This window comes from Rutilus rutilus (assembly GCF_951802725.1).
Source record: "Rutilus rutilus genome assembly, chromosome: 22".
In the NCBI taxonomy this organism is placed as follows: Eukaryota; Metazoa; Chordata; class Actinopteri; order Cypriniformes; family Leuciscidae; genus Rutilus; species Rutilus rutilus.
Genome location: NC_140227.1, coordinates 22,187,154 through 22,205,936, shown reverse-complemented (window position 1 = coordinate 22,205,936; position 18,783 = coordinate 22,187,154). Strand labels below are relative to the sequence as shown.

General features: G+C 37.2%; 1 protein-coding gene across 1 annotated transcript in view; it reads left to right on the top strand.

The window, feature by feature from the left end:
* cass4 (Cas scaffold protein family member 4) overlaps window positions 1-17,444 on the top strand; it is an 18,732-nt gene extending 1,288 nt beyond the window's left edge. Inside the window, exons 2-7 of the mRNA XM_084394435.1 lie at window positions 10,042-10,443; window positions 12,399-12,476; window positions 13,027-13,140; window positions 13,308-14,588; window positions 15,555-15,635; window positions 15,728-17,444. Of these exons, the coding sequence (XP_084250561.1) occupies window positions 10,042-10,443; window positions 12,399-12,476; window positions 13,027-13,140; window positions 13,308-14,588; window positions 15,555-15,635; window positions 15,728-16,144 (2,373 nt within the window). The 3' untranslated portion in view covers window positions 16,145-17,444. The remainder of the gene's footprint in view (window positions 1-10,041; window positions 10,444-12,398; window positions 12,477-13,026; window positions 13,141-13,307; window positions 14,589-15,554; window positions 15,636-15,727) is intronic.
* The last annotated feature ends 1,339 nt before the right edge of the window (window positions 17,445-18,783 follow it).

Genomic DNA, 18,783 nt, shown 5'->3' with positions numbered 1-18,783 from the left:
GGTGCCGTGTAACGCGATGCCGCTAACCCTGAGAGTGAAAGGAAGAGAATGGCACTTTATGGCTGTCGGTAACATCCTCTCTTCTTTTGAAAATAGGTTTGAGTTAAGTTGGAGAGGTAACAGGTTTGATGGGGGATGAAATTAGCACTTTTACTATTCTTAGTGAAGAAAGTCCCTGCTCAATATGAGCATATTTTTCTGTGGTCATCTGATGCTGTTTTTGTATGGTGAAGAGCTTTGCGTTGGACTGCTGGTCTTTATTTGTCACTTCCAAACCCAGCTGCGGTTCACTCCTTCATACGCGTAATATTTTTTTACAGTTTAAAAATAACTTTTTTTCAATTTTAATATATTTTACAATGTAATTTATTCCTGAATTTTCAGCATCATTATTCCAGTCTTCAGTGTCACATGATCCTTCCGAAATCACTCTAATATGCTGATTTGCTGCTTTTAAGAAATATTTCTTATTATTATTATTATTATTATTATTATCAGTCGAAAACATGCTGCTTCATATTTTTGTGGAAACCGTGAATTTTTTTTTTTTTTTTTTTAGAATGCTTTGCTGAAAAAACAGCATTTATTTGAAATAGAAATCTTTTGTAATATGTGACCCTGGACCACAAAACCAGTCTTATGTGTTTTTTTTATTTTTATTGAGATTTATACATCACCTGAAAGCCGAATACATAATCTTTCCATTGATGTATGGTTTGTTAGGATAGGACAATATTTGGCCGAGATACAACTATTTGAAAATCTGGAATCTGAGGGTACAGAAAAATCTAAATATTGAGAAAATCGCCTTTAAAGTTGTCCATTTCTATTGGCGATAGTGCTGCATCCATTCACAAAAATAAACGTTTTATATATTTAAGATGGGAAATTTACCAAATATCTTCATGGAACATGATCCATGTTCATATCCTTCATATCCTAATGATTTATGGCATAAAAGTCAAATCTATAATTTTGACCCATACAATGTTTTGTTGGCTATTGCCACAAATATACCCGTGCAACATAAGACTGGTTTTGTGATCCAGGGTCACATATTACAAATGTCTTCTCTGTCACTTTTGAGAAACTTAATGCATCTTTGCTGAATAAAAGTCAAACAAAAAAAATCCGGTAACACTTTTTTACAGTGTCCTTGTTGCATATGTAACATGTACTTACCATAGTAATAACAGTAAATTATGCATAATTACATGCAACTAAATCCTAATCCTACCCTAACCCTATAGTAAGTACATGTTGTTAATTAATATTACACAGTACTTAAATATATAATTACACTGTAACAATGACACCTTAAAATAAAGTGTAACACAAAATTCTTACCAAAACTACTTTAATGGTTGTTAAAGTTAAAGTTTCTCCCTCATTTGACCTTTTGGCCAATTTTGCGCTCTTCCTTATTTAGTGTATTTTACTCATCTGCGATGTGTTTCAAAATCACGACAATGTGTTTCAAAATCACACCCACAGATTCTGATTCTATGACCCACACTACCAACAAGAGATTAAAATATGAAAATGTTGTATTCTTTACACAATCTAGGCTATATCTTATAGATAGGTCCTTTACCAAATGGTTATGACCCTAAATTATTTGTGGAAACTTGATTTCCTTCTACCAAAACTAGTACCAAAACTCCCCCTGTGGTGAAAATCAAGTTTTTAATGTTGTTTATGTGTCTATGTGGTGTTTTTAATATGCTTTAAGACAAACCATGTGCAAATTCATGTTAACACCATTGTTGAGTATTTTCTCTTAAAAACTGCAGTGATCTAAAGACGGTTTGAAATCGCTGGTGTTTCTTACGTCACAAACTACCTTGAAACCAATCACGTACGTGCCAGCAGGCTTTTAGCAAAAATCGGGTGGATTTAGGCTAGCAATATAGCGTGTGTATGATGTATATTACGATGAACTATATGCCTTTCTCCACTGACGTTCTGAGTTGTTCAAAGCGGGTCTGACTAACGGAAACATGGTTCATGTAACATTACATTAGCAACTCACTATTAGCTGTTTGATAACATAGTCAAGCAAAAGGCTAATCATTTGAATTACCATTGTGTGTCCGACGTTGTAAAGAGCGATACCATTTGTGCAGCATTTACCTCAGTAAGTTAACCGAGTGAATCTCTGAGCTGACGCGAGTGGAGGCGGGGCTAATTTGCATACTCATTGTTCCAGGTATGCGAAATGAAGCAAGGGTGTAGTTACATTCAAGCTATTTTAAGGCATGAAGAATTTGTTTTTCACAGAAAAAAAACCCATTTAAATATGTAATTTTGGTGATCAAGGATGAGTTTTAAGATTATTGACTTAAGGGGGACTTTAAACTTCCTTTTCAATAAAAATAGTTTAATCAGCATATTATTAGGTTACTTTTTGCAAGTTGTACTTACACTATTTAAAATAAAATACCATAAGATAGAACTTATAATTCTATAAGTTCTATAATTCTTCATTTGTCATGCATGTTCACATTTGTCTAAATTTAACACAAGAACAGAAATAGTGCTGGCTAAACAACTAAAACTCACTCTGAATTTGGGGAAATGGATCTGCAAACGCTTGGTGACTTAAGCTTGATGTTGCCTAAAGACGCCAAAATGTGGCGACAACATGTATGCATAAAAAAGCAGAAGACATGAAGGGTCAGGAAATTGGCTTCTAAAAAAGAAAAAGACACTCATCCACTCATCCATTCCACTCATCAGTCCTCATCAACCCTAACCCTTTATTTACAATATATCATAATCACGACTGGGGTAATCTGCTGTTTATCTTTATCTTGAATCGTCTAATCATTGCATTGGGTAGATGTATGACATTTCCTGTGATGCATCAATTTCAAAACACTCAAATTTACAAAAGGGGAACTTTAAGCTAGTGTGACTGATAGTGATGATTTCACTCACTCATATGGAAACTCATATCTAAACATCAGTCAGTCAGTCATTATTAGCTCCTATATCCTCCCTGGAAAAAATAAATAAATAAGAGTCATGTGAGTCGATGGGTCGCAGGAAGTCGTCTCTGAGAAACAAGAGGTTTGAATATGATATCATCATCATCATTGTTGTGAGAAAGGAAATAGCAAGACAGACGATGTATAGATACAAAGAGTGGGGGATTCATGTTCACTGACCTACTTCTTACCAATGCCTTACCATGACCTATCCAGATATCACTAACCTAAACTAAGTTTACGGTAGCACTCTCATTTACTGTTAAATGTTTTTTTTTAAGTTGTAAAAACGAACGTTGATTAATGGGGACTTGGTTCAATCATCTTTTTGATTGGATGGAAGCAGATCTGAATGCAAGCTTGCAGTCAACTGTAAGAAAGGGACTGAGTTTAGCGGACTAAATCATCGGACAAGCCCAGCATAGTCAGTATACTATCATAGTCATAGTACTATCTTCAGAGATAGTAAAATTAAAAGTAAAATTTCTTATCAATTTTGAAAACAGTTGTTCTGCTTGTATTTTTGTGGAAACCGTGATACATTTTTTTTTTACAGTAATTATTTATAGATATCTTTTGTAATGTCGTAATTTCTTTAAAAAAGTAAATAATAATAATTGTATGTTTATATATATATATATACATATACATATACATATACATATACATGTATATGAAGAGTTCAGATGCAAAAGCCTCTAAGTGCCATCTGAAATTTTCCTCTAGAGTGATTTTTTTTTTATCAAGCTCGTATATTTAAATCCAGTAATTTCACTTACATTTAAGTGCTTGGAAAGCATGTGGGATTTTTCTTGAGTGGACAATTTGCATGAAGCACATCTCAGATGCCCTACATTGTGTGGGAAAGTCTAATATATCAACTTAACAAGGCAGCTTCCTGTCCCTATGAAGAGATACACTCTCATTGCCTGTGCCAGTGACCCTGTGTGCGCACTGCAAATATTTACTGCAAAGCAATCCTGTCAATCCTAGAGAAAATATTCTTCTGAAATATGGACCACTTTGTCTAATCAACAGCAGTCTCAAATATGTGTGTAATTAAAGACAAAGTTCACTTTTTTCTTCTTTGAAACATGAAAGGTGAAAAATGTTTCTGCGGGGTTTTATCCATGTATCCATTGTTGTTTGGACCCCACTGACTTTCATTGTATGGACACAACTGGTTAAAATTTTCTTTCAAATATCATCTTTTGTTTTTCACAGTTAAAGAGTTAATAGATATTGCATTAGGAAGTTGTAAAGATGAAAAGATCTGACGTCTGTGTATACGTCATTCCACGGACAGCTAGCATTGTTGTCTTGTACCTAATCATCTGCTGTGAAGTGCTGGTTTGACACAGGTTTTCCACCCTTCATCCCCGTGGGTTGAGAGGTTAAAGTGAATGAGAAGCCATTTTCACACAGTACGTCACATTTCACAGAATGGCAAACACTTTCTTTCTGTAGAAGCGTACACTTAAGATTACTTCGAAATTGCAGAACATCTTGTTCAAAGGAATGTATGTAGTTCTCTTGAGTAATGAATCTCAATTTCATTCTGAGTTTTGGTCATTGTGGAAGGAGCCTAACGTAATAAGTAAGATATAATGTACAGTCAGCAAGTCAATAAACTCAACAGGGTGATCTAGTAAAATTTCTTATCATTAATGTTGAAAAAGTTGTGCTGCTCAATGTTTTTGTGGAAACTGATTTTTATTTTTAAAAGTAATTATTTTAAATAGATATCTTTTACAACAACATTATAAATTCCCTAATTTCTTAAAAAAAAAAAAAAGAATAAATATATACAGTAGTTTGTCATCAAAAAGGAAAAAAAAATCAAATAGATATATATTTTTAGCTTTTTAGAAAAATATAGCTGCGATTAACCAATCAAAATCAAGTTTCCCAGTAAATTGTGCAATAAATACTGTTAAAAACCTACAAATATAGATCAATATGTTACAGCACAGCATGGTATAGCAGTTTTCATCTCGGTGTGAGACATGAAGGAGAGAGACAGCTGCTTCTTGAGAGCTGAGGCCAGCTGTCCGAGTCTGATCCGCACAAGCAGGCGTGTGCAGGAATCCCATCTGAATTTGACCTCCTTTCCCACTGTACACACGCGCATACTCCAAACACAAACTTAGAAATGTACACACTCAGCAATCTTCCCTTTTAAGACGTGTACGGTCATACACACCAGGGGCAAATTTAATAAACAGCCACACCATTTCAGCACAGTATTTGAGCACAAAAATCTGCTGGTTAGACTACTTCGTTGTAGGAAACATTGTGAACAGTGTTCAAAGCTATTTTTTTTTTTTGCAGAATTATGTTAAAAAGTATGAATAAATAAATAATTTTCGTGCTATTAGCATCACAAAACATAATGGCAAAAATAATGCTTTTCTTGAACAATCTCCCAGTCATCCATTGGCTGGGCAAACGGATAGCCCCGCCCCACACTCACTCCATTGGTTGAGCCAGTGTTGCTATGTCAGGCAGGTCAAGATGCTCAAACACAAACAGAACAATAATTAAACAAGATATATATATGTATATACACACACCTACATAGATGCCTCGTTAGCTGCTGTTTCTATGGACCGCTATATGTAAGCGCTATACGTCTGCCAGGGTCAAAGCCGGTCGGTGAACACTCGAGAGCAAATTGATTGTGCGTCTGCAACCGTAGTTATATGCTTGTATAAATATCTATATACTACAATAGATTTAAGCAGAGGATTTTGCCAAACTGACACAATACAAGACAAAGGCGTTAGCTAACATGACATTAAAAAGTTACCATAGTTTAAAAACCTGTAATATTGAGTTAATACATATAAAAACACAAACCGAAAGGTTATCCTATTTCTTCGGGAATTTAATTCTCAGTGGTTTTTACAACCAGAGGCTGTGTGATATTGTGGCATCTTGGAAATCTCATTGATTTTTACTGTTTGACGAGCATCTGAAATGTTAGCCGTTCCAAGATGGCGGACGCATCGACATGTGTGGAGCGCCATCTACGTGTGCATATCTATCCTCCCAAACTACGGATAACTTACTCCTTTAAAAAATGAATTTTCAAAGTTGCAAATAAAACAAAGATTTTTGGATTAAATGTCACGTTTAATAAGTTTGTTACTTAAAGTTTCTTTGCAATTGTTTGTGACATTTACAAATGTTTTAAATTAAATCCAACATTATTTTCTTCCAGCGCAGTTTTCTCTGCATATTAAGTAACATTAGAAACATCACAAAAATTGTCATTTTAAATGCCTTTCAGTGCAAACTTGCATCCTTTTATGCAAACTAGGCATATTAATCATTGTAGATGTTCTGAAACCCCTGCTATTTTTCTTTTGCTTTTGATTAAAATGAACACATTCTCTATAAGATTTATATCAGTATCAATGTGCTCATGAAGATATATAGATGACACACATAACCACAAGAAATACATATCTTATTTTGAATGCTGGCAAAACCACATCACGCTATAACTACTTTAAAGTATGTTGAGTGCAACTTTGAGTTTGTTCTCATTTGCAGCTAAGTTCCCATGCACACACAAAGCATGCTGGCACAAGCCGCAGGCCCTTTGGTCTGTGTGGCTGAGAGTAGGAGGGCCTGCGGTTTGTTGTGGTCCGCGTGTGTTAACCAGAGCCCATGTTCCAGTCGATGCAGGGGTTGTGAGCGGAACAGGTGCTCGGTTTGTCATCCATGTGGGCTGAATAGAGGCTTTGTCACTGAGAGTCTGTCCATGAGCCATTTAAGGCAGTGCTTGTGTCTGCCTCTTATCAGCAGGGAGTGGAGGTTTGAGGAAGGAAGGCTGCCATGTGCGTGTGTGTGTATGGTGGGGGAGCTGAACATCAGCTACACATGCATACATGTACATTGCAATGAAGAGGAGGTGGTCACCTATTTCTGCAGACAGCTATTTATTTTAGCGGTTATATTTAGAAGTGATATTAGGGTGGTGTTTATATTTTGAAGCGTTATTATAGGGTGGTTCTGAGTCAGTCCAAAAATGTTAAAGTAATATTCTGCTAAATACGAGATCTGTTTACAGCACCTGCAAATGATTTTCACTTGTTTCTTATTCCCAAAAAAGAAAAGAAAAAGTGAATTAAAAGTGAGTTAAAGTTGAATTAAAATGTGAAAAAGAAAGGACACCCTATTGAAATCGGTTTTGTGTATCAGGACATAATAGAAAATCATCTGGACGACAGCGGATCTTAAAATAAGGTAAATACAACCTCAGATGAACAACAACACATACCATATTGCACCGTGTCAGTTTGGGTTAGTTCACCCAAAAATGAAAATTACCCCTTTATTTACTCACTCTCAAGTCATAATGTATATGCCATTTTTCTTTCAGACGAATACAATCAGAGTTATATATAAAAAAAAATGTCCTGGCTCTTCCAAGCTTTATAATGGCAGTGAATGGCCGTTTATGTTTTGAAGTCCATCAATGCTTACTGCTTCCATAGGCGCTGCTAATCAAATGTCTTTGATTAATTGATCATCAGCATGTGTGATCGCCTCTATAAAAGCAGAGGTTTTGGAAGTTTGTTGGTCTGGAGCCAAGAAGGAAAGACGTCCGCAATGATCTTAGAGAAGCAATTGTTGCTGCCATCAATCTGAGAAGGGTTATATGACCATTTCCAAACAATTTGAAGTCCATTATTCCACAGTAAGGAAGGTTATTCAAAGTGGAAAACATTCAAGACAGTTGCCAATCTTCCCAGGAGTGGACGTCCCAGCAAATTCACCCCAGGGTCAAACCGTGCAATGCTCTGGCGGAACACCCAAGAACTACACCTCAGACTACAGGCCTCAGTTCATGTTCAAGTTCATGGCAGTACGATTAGAAAAAGATGGGACAAGTATGGCATGTTTGGAAGAGTTGCCAGGAGAAAGCCTCTTCTCTCTAAAAAGAACATGGCGGCACGTCTTAGGTTTGCAAAGTTGCATCTGGACAAACCTCAAGACTTCTGGGACAATGTCCTTTGGACAGACGAGACCAAAGTGGAGATGTTTGACCATGATGCACAACGACAAGTTAGGCGAACCGAAAACTAAACACAGCATATTAGCACAAACACCTCATACCAACTGTCCAACTGTTATGATTTTTGGCTTGTTTTGTAGCCACAGGACCTGGGTATCTTGAAGTCATTGAGTCGACCAATGTATACCAAAGTATTCGAATCTAGAGTCAAATGTTTCTAGCGTCCGACAGCTAAAGCTTGGCTGAAATTGTGCCATGCAACAGGACAATGATCACAAGAACACCAGCAAATCTACAGCAGAATGGCTGAAAAAGAAAAGAATCAAGGTGATGCACTGGCCCAGAGAAAGTCCAGACCTCAACCCGACTGAAACGCGGGACCTTAAGAGAGCTGTGCATAAACAAGTGCCCACAAACCTCTGTGAACTGAGCCAAAATTCCCCAAGAATGATGTGAGAGACTGATACTGTCATACTGAAAGCAATTACTTCTATGCTGCTAAAAGTGGCTTTACAAGCAATTGAATCATAGGGTGTACTTAGTTTGTCACCCATTGCTTTTCCATTTTGAAGTTATTTTTGTTAAATAAATAATGACACGGAAAATTTGTCATGTGTTGTTGTTCATCTGAGTTGTGTAACAGCCTGTGTTCATTCAAGGTATTCCTCCATAATGTGCTCCAGTGCTGTAGAACGTGATGTTTAATTTCAAGAATGTGCACTGTTGCTGCTGAGGAATTTGTGAGCACATGGGACGGGGTTTAAAGAGACGTGTGCACATACTATGCGCGTGTGTGTGTTGATGTGTGCTGAGCGAGTGGCTCTCCAGATGTCACACACATCAAATATCTTGTTTACTGTATGATTTGCAGGTGCAGGTGTTTGTGTTTGTGTCTGAGGGCCTATTTATAAATAACTGTACAGACATCTGAAGTACGTGAGTATCAAACTCTGGAAACGCTATTGAATTTACAGTCTCGTATTTATGCTAAAAATGATTTGAATGGATTCATTGTCCCACCTGTTTCCCACCGATAAACAGTCTAGACCACAAACCCAAATGTTATATTTTTGGGATTTTAAAATGTAGACATATAGGGAAGTGTGTGGAAGAGGTTTCCTTTTTTTCTAAAGACAATTGTTGCAGGAAGCGAAAACCAAGCATAGAAAAAGGCTTTTCATCCATACACCTGTCTTATGCACATATTCTTGGGATCAGTAAGATATTTTGAAATGTTTTTGAAATAAGTCTCTTATGCTGTATTTATTTGATCAATAATACAGTAAAACAGTGATATTATGCAATATTATTGCAATTTTAACAAATTTTCTATTTGAATATATCTTCAAATGTAATTTATTCCTGTGATGGCCAAGCTAAATATTCTCCATCCTTACTCTACCTGTGTCTCCAGTGTCACATGGTCCTTCAGAAATCATTCTAATATGCTGATTTGCTGCTCAAGATACATTTCTTATTATTATCAATGTTGAAAACAGTTGCTTAAAATGTTTATGGAAACATATACCATTTTTTAGAATTCATTTCTGTAACATGAAATGTCTTTACTGTCACTTTTGATAAATTGTTATGTGTCCTTGCATAATAACAGCATTCATTTCTTATAAAAACTTACTGACCTCAAAGTTTTGAATTTATAGACATAACAAAAGCATTTTATCAAGATGATATCGATACTGGTAGTATAATATTGCAATAAGGCAAAGAAAAAAGTATTTTGGCAAAGAAAAATATATTTGTATTGGATTTGTGCTGCCTATCTGAACAAAGCGTCAGAGGATAACTAGGGAACAAGGATCACATGGATTCTTTCAGCAGGGCTACCAAGTCGTGCCTAGTTACGCACTGGCCCATTATCCTTGTCACACGAGGCCATTGTTTATTCAAAGCCAATTTCAAGACAGCACTGCCATCCGTGGTGCTTCTTCATTGTGTGTCATTGTGTGACCAGAACTTGTCATAAGGGACTAATCTCTCATATCTTCTGTCTTCTGTTTCCTTCAGACCCTGTATGCCAGAGCTCTCTATGACAACACAGCCGAAACTGAAGATGAGCTGGCTTTTCGCAAGGGTGACATCATCATAGTGCTAGGGAAAAATGCGGGGAGCATCGGTTGGTGGAGGTGTTCTCTTCATGGACGTCAGGGCCTGGCACCAGCGAACCGCCTGGCTCCTCTTTCCCCAGCAGAGGCTGAGAAACTTTGTGCGAACTTAAGTGCACAGAGAGACTTCTTGAGCGACCATAGCCATCAGAACATCTATCAAACTCCAAATGCTACCAAGCCACTGGGGACTCCAATTTATGAAGATATGAATACAATATATAAAGTGCCCCATCAAGCCAACCCTTCACCAGATAAACCCACGGCACAAGAGGATCCAGAAGGAACCAGGTCTCCACATAAAGTAAGTCTCTCATTGGATCAACAGCACCTTTTCTATTACTGGATCATGTTTATGTTTTATGCAATAGTTAGTTCCTGAGTTTGAATTTGATTGGCCCAACAGCACTGGAACTTCTTAAATTCACAGTATTGAGGCCATGAGAGAGGATTTGTGATTGACAGGGAAGTAACGCAAATGATGCGGGTAGGTCACATGACAATGACAACATGACGAATGAATAGATGCACCAGAACAAGCATGCAGCCATCTTTCGATTTTTGTCTTTGAACTTCCATTTTTGCGGTAGCCCTGTATATTTCTATGGCATCGCTGTCAAAGAGTAGGCTAATTAGCTGGTGAAGTGGATTTACTTATTTTAGAGTTAGGGAAAGATGTTTGAAATCGGATGTCATAACAAATGCCAGTAGACCGGGAAGATTTTAAAACTAGCGGTTCATTCATAAATCTGTAAGATCTTACCTTTATTCTGTGGAAATACAAACCGGAAGACAGAACACAACGAGCGCAGCTCTTAAAAGGGGCGGAGCTTTATACAGTAAGGTCTATAGGACACCCAGATTACATTTATACTACACATATTCATATTATAACATATTTTTCAACAGTCACAAAGTGTTTACTTATTCAAAAGAAGTACATACTCATACAGTAGTATGCTATTTCAGATGCAGCCATTATCTTTATGAGTGAGTCATTGATTTATTCACCCAACCGATTCATTCAAAAACAATGATTCGTCCAAGACCAGAAAAAATGAATAATTCATTCAAGGGATTTCATTCTGAAAAACTGATTCATTTAGTAATGAAATTGAAGTGTGTCTCAGAGACATGCAACGGTTCGCCTGAAACTATTTTCGTTGGCAGAGAAAAAAAAAGAAAAAAAAAGACAGAATTTTTCAAAAATCTAAGTTACTCAATATTAACTTTGTTTATAGAACTGTTGTATATAAGCAATATCACCTTTGCAATCATAAAAGACAGATCTGAATATTTAGATGATTTAGCATACATTGAATTGAGGCAAACAACAAGCAAGGTCTCGGAAACCCCTGCTGGCAAAGAGTTTACAGATGGGGACCAGGGGCCTCTCTCTGCGGGGACAGGTATGTAGCACAGGGGCTTTATGAGCTCATAAAAGAGCAGCAAAGACAGATTTCAGACACCACTAACTGCAACCAGAAAACCTAGGGCTGAGGACCCCAGAGAAAGAATGAGAGAGGGGAAGAGAGAAAGACAGAAAGAAAGAGAGAGAGAAGTGTCTGTGCCAGTTACTGTGTAATAGGTGAGGCAATGTTGCCCACTTCCCTCCTGCTTCGGGGAGAGAAGTTTACTATTGCAGCTTATAACATGGCTTTAATTAGATAACTGGGTTAACAGGGCATAAATAGAGTAAAGTGCACAGCACTTTCAAGGGTCCCATCTCGCAGTAAGAAGTGGGCCACGTGTTGCCACCTCTCTCACAGTAAGAAGTGGGCCACGTGAGCGCCACAGGAAGTCATTTCTGCCAGTGGCCATTAAGCTTTATAATTCTTCCCTCTGAGTGTCTGGCACAGGAACCATTAGTTAGTTTTAACTTTTAAATATTTGGTTGCTGTGCAACATTATTTGTTTAATCTGACCGGTTTTAAAAATTAATTTGTAATACTTTCGTTATTATGTGTTCCCTTGTTCATTGGAACATTAGATTGAATGAATATGTTCATTATTACATATCCAAATAATGTAAATGTTTTTACAATATTTATTGTTGTTTATTATATATGTGGGCAACTGTGCAATTTGTGACAAAGAATTTCCCCTTGGGGATTAATAAAGTATTACTGAACTGAACTGAACTGAACTGAACTGAACTGAACTGAACTGAACTGAACGTGTTGCCACCTCCACAGAGTATTGAATTGTTTGTTTGTTGAGTTAGTTTTGTGACTAGACATAAATTTTTGCTCTTTTCAGGCTCTAACTGCTCATCCCAGAACTGGTATAGAAATATATGATGTCCCAAGCCCGGTGAGAAAACCCTCCTTGTTCACAGTAAGTCCTCTTGAGGTTTTCTTTTTAAATCTGTTCACTAGTCCAGGGTTTTCCAACTGAGGTCAAGGGACCCCTAGAGGGCTGAAAAGGGGGTCTGCAGATTTTTTTTTTTTTAAATAGAAAACAGGGTGAAATGCAGAAAATAAATAAAAATGTAGAAATGATATAGTTAGAAATCAGATTTAAAATTACAGAAAACATTTTTAATGTTTAATTCTGCTTTTTGCACAATTTATTGTTTTATCAGTATGAAAATATTTACAGTATAAATCATAGTTTTCATTTAAAAAATACAATTTCCTCAGGTTCATACATCTAATATTGATAGGAGGTTAAAAAAAAGAGATGCATTGTATTTGTGTGAGTTTTTTTAACAAAGATTTTTTTTGCACAACGTGCTTTTATTTGGGGGTCCCAATTGAAAAGTTTGAAAACCTTCACACTAGTAATTTTTGGTTATACAATCAAAAGTTCATAGAGACAGTGATGGTCAGATTTAGAAATACTCTGCAAAATAATATTGAACTTCTGTGTAACTTGTCTTTTGAAGCCATCTACTCGGCAGCCTTTGGAAAGGGAAACATTACTGACGTCAAGCACAGAGTGTCATAAAAGATATGAAATGCTACAAAATGCAAGATGCCCAACTGCAGCCAAGAAAAAAGTAGGCATGGTAACGCCTGTACAGCAACACATAAAAACACATTAAAAACATTCAAGAAGTCTTCACTGATGTAACCCTGATTCAGTACAAATGCTGAAATAAATCAGTTTGTGAAATTTCAGAACCATTTCTAACTGAAAACTTCAATACTTTTGCTTCTCTTTTAGGTCGCCACTATACACCCATTAGTGTCCCAAGACCCCAGTTATGACATCCCAATACCCTCCATCAGTGAGGATATTCAAAAGCCTCCATGTGGTTTTATTACCATGCCGAAACCCTCTAACTCTGAATGGATTTATGATGTGCCTCTCTTCCCACAAAAACAAGGATGTGAACCTGGTTATTTCGGAACCATGTCACCCAAAACTATTAATTCAAACAAGCCTCTTTATGACACTTTGCCAACACACAATTGGCCTAAAAGGAATCACGGTGTCGTCCAGCCCCTCTATGACATCCCCAAACCGAGCAATCCCGTGGTGCAATCTTGTACAGACACTGGGAAATCAACAAATGCATGCATCTATGATGTCCCACCTTGCCTTATACCAAAAGAGACCCCTGTAGTGTTACCCAAACATCAAAGCCTTCCTGAAGTGGACTCTTTTAAGAGCCACGAACCCCTTGACTTCAGGGGTAAACCTGGACTCATGTATGACCAACTTCAACAGTGGCCCTCAAGAGACAGGACAATATCCAGGCAGCCTGTGGAAGGGATGATTAGAATGGACAATGAAAATAACAAAGACCACCAGAGGAGCTCAACGGTGTCCACTTCCTCCACGGCTTCCAGTTCTTCCAGGAGCTCTTGCGACTCCTTCATGCTGAGTTCTCCGGAACCCGATCCCTTGCGTGAGGTCACGCTTTCACAGGAGGAAGCTGGCAACAGGTTGCTTGAGCTGCAGGAAGCGGTGTGCCAATCCGTGCCCAAGCTTATGCTGTTCGTCAGCAGCCGATGGAGGAGCAAAGAGCACCTGGAACAGCACCTCCATAAGATCCGCACGGCTGCCGAAGACGTGACTGACTCCGTCAATTGCTTCTTGAACTTTGCCTTGGATGTCAGAGGGAATGCGCAGCGGCTGACAGACTCTAACCTCCAGACCAGGCTCCTGAAGCAGCTCTCCATCGTCGAAGACTCAGGCTTGATCCTTCAGCAGGCTGCAAGCGCTCTACGAGATCTGGGCTGGCTGCTGGACAAGCTAGTTCAGGATGCCGGCCAGTCCCAGACGCCTGACCACCTGGAGCGGTTTGTTATGGTGGCTCGGACCGTACCAGAGGATTTGAAGAGACTGGTGTCCATCCTGATCGCAAATGGAAAGCTTCTTTTCAGAGTGCCGACTAAGGAACCAGACATGGTGGAGGATGTAGGCTCATCTAAATGGAGAATTAAACGTGAACCAATGGTAGACTCAGGAATAGATGACAGTGACTATGTGCAACTTCAGGTAAGCAAATCACACTAGGCTACTCTTATTAACATTAATTGGAGTTATATTAATAACAAAAATGCTATTACTCTAAATTTGGGATCCATACCGATTAGCCCATAATTATTTTCATGTTATGGCCTATAACCGATGAATGGACGATTTTTAAAAGTTTTATGTTAGAAATTTATGCTATAAAATAAATAATATATGAAATATAAATAAATGAAATAAATTTGAAATAAAACGCTAAAAACTAAGAAATCAATCATTGTAAATGCTTCAAGTGAATTTAAGCATCACAACATTGCAATGTACAGTATGAAAAATGGATATTCATTTTGAGATTTGTTGAAGATAGCATTTAATAGTGCTATTAAATTATTCTTTTGACTTGCATTAATGACAGCAAGGGTCATCTAACATGCGTGATAAATTATTTCTATTTTAAATCTGTAATATCTGCTGATATGGTACTGATATATCTTGCATCCCTGCTACAACAACTAATGATTACATTTTTGTATGTAATGTACATTTTACCATAAATCAATATCATTCGTATATACTAACTTTCAAAAGTTTGGAGTTGGTAATTGTATTTTTTTTAAAGAATTCTCTTATGCTCACCAAGGCTGCATTTATTTGATCAATAATACAGCAAAAACAGTAATATTGTGGGATCTTTTTTTTTATGATATTTATTTTTTCAGCATCATTACTCCAGTCTTTAGTGTCACATGATCCTTCTGAAATCATTCTAATATGCTGATTTGGTGCTCAACATTATTTGAAATAGAAATCTTGTGCAACCTTTTAAATGTCTTTACTGTCACTTTTGATCAAATTAATGCATTCCTAATAAAAGTAAACTTACTGACCCCAAACTTTTGAATAGTATTATAACATTGAATAAATTATAAGACATGACCAATAATATTGTTTGCCTAAATATTTGTAACCAATGTTATTGCTTTTCAACAGACAAAGACAGAGTTTGACCAACAACCAAAACCAGCAAAGGGCAGCTTTAAAAAGAAAAACGGTGATAACTTGAAAAAACAGGTAAAAACGTGTGACGCTCCCAGTATTGTGTTCAAAACTTATATTGATTTGGACTTTCTAAACAATTTCATTATTTATTGTGTCTTCAACAGGTTTCTAAACCACAACCCGTTAGCACAACCTCCAGTCCACTCCAAACCTCCAGGAAGCCTTGCATCTCTGACCACTGCCGGCTATATTTTGGAGCCATTCAGAAGGCCATCAGCGTGTTTTTAAGTAGTCTGAATGATGGCCAGCCCCCTGAAAAATTCATCTCCCACAGCAAGCTGATTATTATGGTAGGCCAAAGACTTGTCAACACTCTGTGTAGTGAAGCGAAAACTCGAGAAGCCAACCGGGAAATGGTGCCTATGAGCACTCAGCTGTGTGCCTATCTCAAGCAACTGGCCATAGTGACCAAGAAGGCAGCTGTGAACTTCCCTGACAAATTGGCTGTCCAGGAGGCACAGGACATTGCCAAAGAGTTGGCTCAAAGGGTACAACACTTCAGAATGTCGCTGGACGTCTGAGCAGCAGTTTTGCCATGTGGTAGCCCAGTTTATCGTGAGAGGTGGGCTGGTGAAGACCCCAGACAGCAAAATAGTGTCGGCCCAGATCCGGCCCAGTTCTGGAACGTGTGGAATCCAAGTGTACCAGATGTGGGCCGACACTATGTTGCTGTCTGGGTGGTATTTGTGGAATATCTCAATTTCTGTGATTTCAGCCACCCTTAAACCGAACCCCACAATTTTTTGCTTTGTTTAACATGTTAGTCTGGATGAGGAGGCAGTGTTAAAGGTAACAAAGGGACCACTTATAATTATAACCTCAATTTATGATATTGAGTATGTTTGCATGCACAACATATGCTGATGAAAGAATAAAAGCATTACTAAATATCAGTAATGTATAGACATTTAAAATGTAAGTGTTGCAATCAGGTTTTGCTTTCACCTTTTTTTATCTGATAAAATAACATTGTTTAAGGTGTTTGGATGGTCTGTTGTTGCGTTATTAAGAAATATCATTGTATGATTGTGCATGTAAACATACTAGATAAAGACAAAGCAAGAAAGCATGATAGTTGCTGTGTAGATGTTAAAGTAATAGTTCACCCAAAAATGAAACTTTAGTCCACCCTCATGTTGTTTAAACCTGTCTTTCTGTGAAACAGGAGAAATTCAAAACAATGACACACTTTTTTATTTTAGTAGCCTACAACAGTTTATAACAATCATGTCAAGCTCCAAAAAGGATAAAACAACAAATCTAATGAATGAATACATGAATGAATGAATCTTATGACTTATGAATGAATGATGGCTTTTAGTCTATTTCTTACTCGTAGCTAGAGTAATGTAGACTAATTTTATGGTGCCTTGGTCCATTTTGGAGCTTGAGACACATTAAGTTTCTTCATTTTTCGGGTGAACTATTCTTTTATAAAGACAGTGATACAGTAACAGTCTTAAACATGACCTGTGCATTTATTTGTTGCATTCTTTCTGATGTACTCACTCAGCCAAACCTCAGACTTTAAATTGCACTTTTATAAAGCCATACTGTATACAGATTTTTGGTCATAAGTAGACAAAAATGTATGTAGATGTTGAATGTGGCACTTTTTCGTATAATAATTGAAAATGCAGTGTTTCAGCAAAATGTAAATATTTCCTTAATACAATTGATGTTTAAGTTTTTGTATACTTTGTCAATTTTTCTAGTTTTCAATATTCAGTTTTCACACAGTAGGAATGTAGAATTCTCTGTTTCTTCAGTTGTCTGTGAAACGATTTCTTTTCGACACAAATAAAATGATGCTTACCAACATTTTCTGTCTGTATAATATATGTACTGAGACATTTCTCAAAATATATTCTTTCACATAAGAAAGTCATACAGATTTGAAATGACAGAAGGGAGAGTAAGATGACAGAATTTTCATTTTTTTAGCACACCGTTAAAGGGATAGTTCACTTTGAAATTAATTTTTGATATGTTTTAGCTTACCTCAAGGGCATCCAAGATGTAGGTGTCTTTGTTTCCGCAGTAGTTTCAATTTTGATATTTTTAGGTCAAACCGTTCTTGTCTGTCAGTCATATAATGCAGGTCGATGGTCACTATCTCAAAACACAAGCACAGAGTCCAAATTAAAACAATTCCCCATCGTCCAAATTAAACAATTCCCCATCGTAAGTACACATTGATGGCCTAAGACACGAAACGAGCGGTTTGTGTGAGAAAACGAACAGTATTTATATCATTGTTATCTCTTGAACACAGCACACGTCCAAATGATCTGACGGCGCGGGCGGGTATAGATATATACATAGATGTCGCCTTGGCTACGGTTTCGTTCCAATGAACTGCAGTAGCGAAGGCGACATCTATTTATATATCTATACCCGCCTGCGCCGTCAGATCATTTGGACGTGTGCTGTGTTCAAGAGATAACAACGATATAAATACTGTTCGTTTTCTCACACAAACCGCTCGTTTCGTGTCTTAGGCCATCAATGTGTACTTACGATGGGGAATTGTTTAATTTGGACGATGGGGAATTGTTTTAATTTGGACTCTGTGCTTGTGTTTTGAGACAGTGACCATCGACCTGCATTATATGACTGACAGACAAGAATGGTTTGACCTAAAAATATCAAAATTGAAACTACTGCGGAAAAAAAGACACCTACATCTTGGATGCCCTTGAGGTAAGCTAAAACACACCAACATTTTATTTCAAAGTGAACTATCCCTTTAAGGGACATAAACGTTTTCCGGCTGTTTTGAATGAAAAGAAATCAAATGACAGATTACCAGTGTGGTAGATCGAATTAGATCATATCTTATCACCAATGAATGCCAAATGATCTGCTTCTAATGAGAAACGTCTGGCTTATGTACAAAAATAAATAACGCATTGGCGCCCTCTATCGATTGGACCTTGAAAAACGTTTAATTTTCCTGTAACCAGGGACCCAAACCAGATCCTCAGCCAACAGATGGACCCCTAGTATTAAAAAAGCTATTCATTAACTTTAAGAACATTAATAGTAGGCCTAATGTATTATATTAATTCACTTTAGATTCTAGATCTAACGAGTAGTAAAACTATAGTCACAACTGAAATTATGTCCGTTACCGTAGCAAATACATCTGATTTAGGAA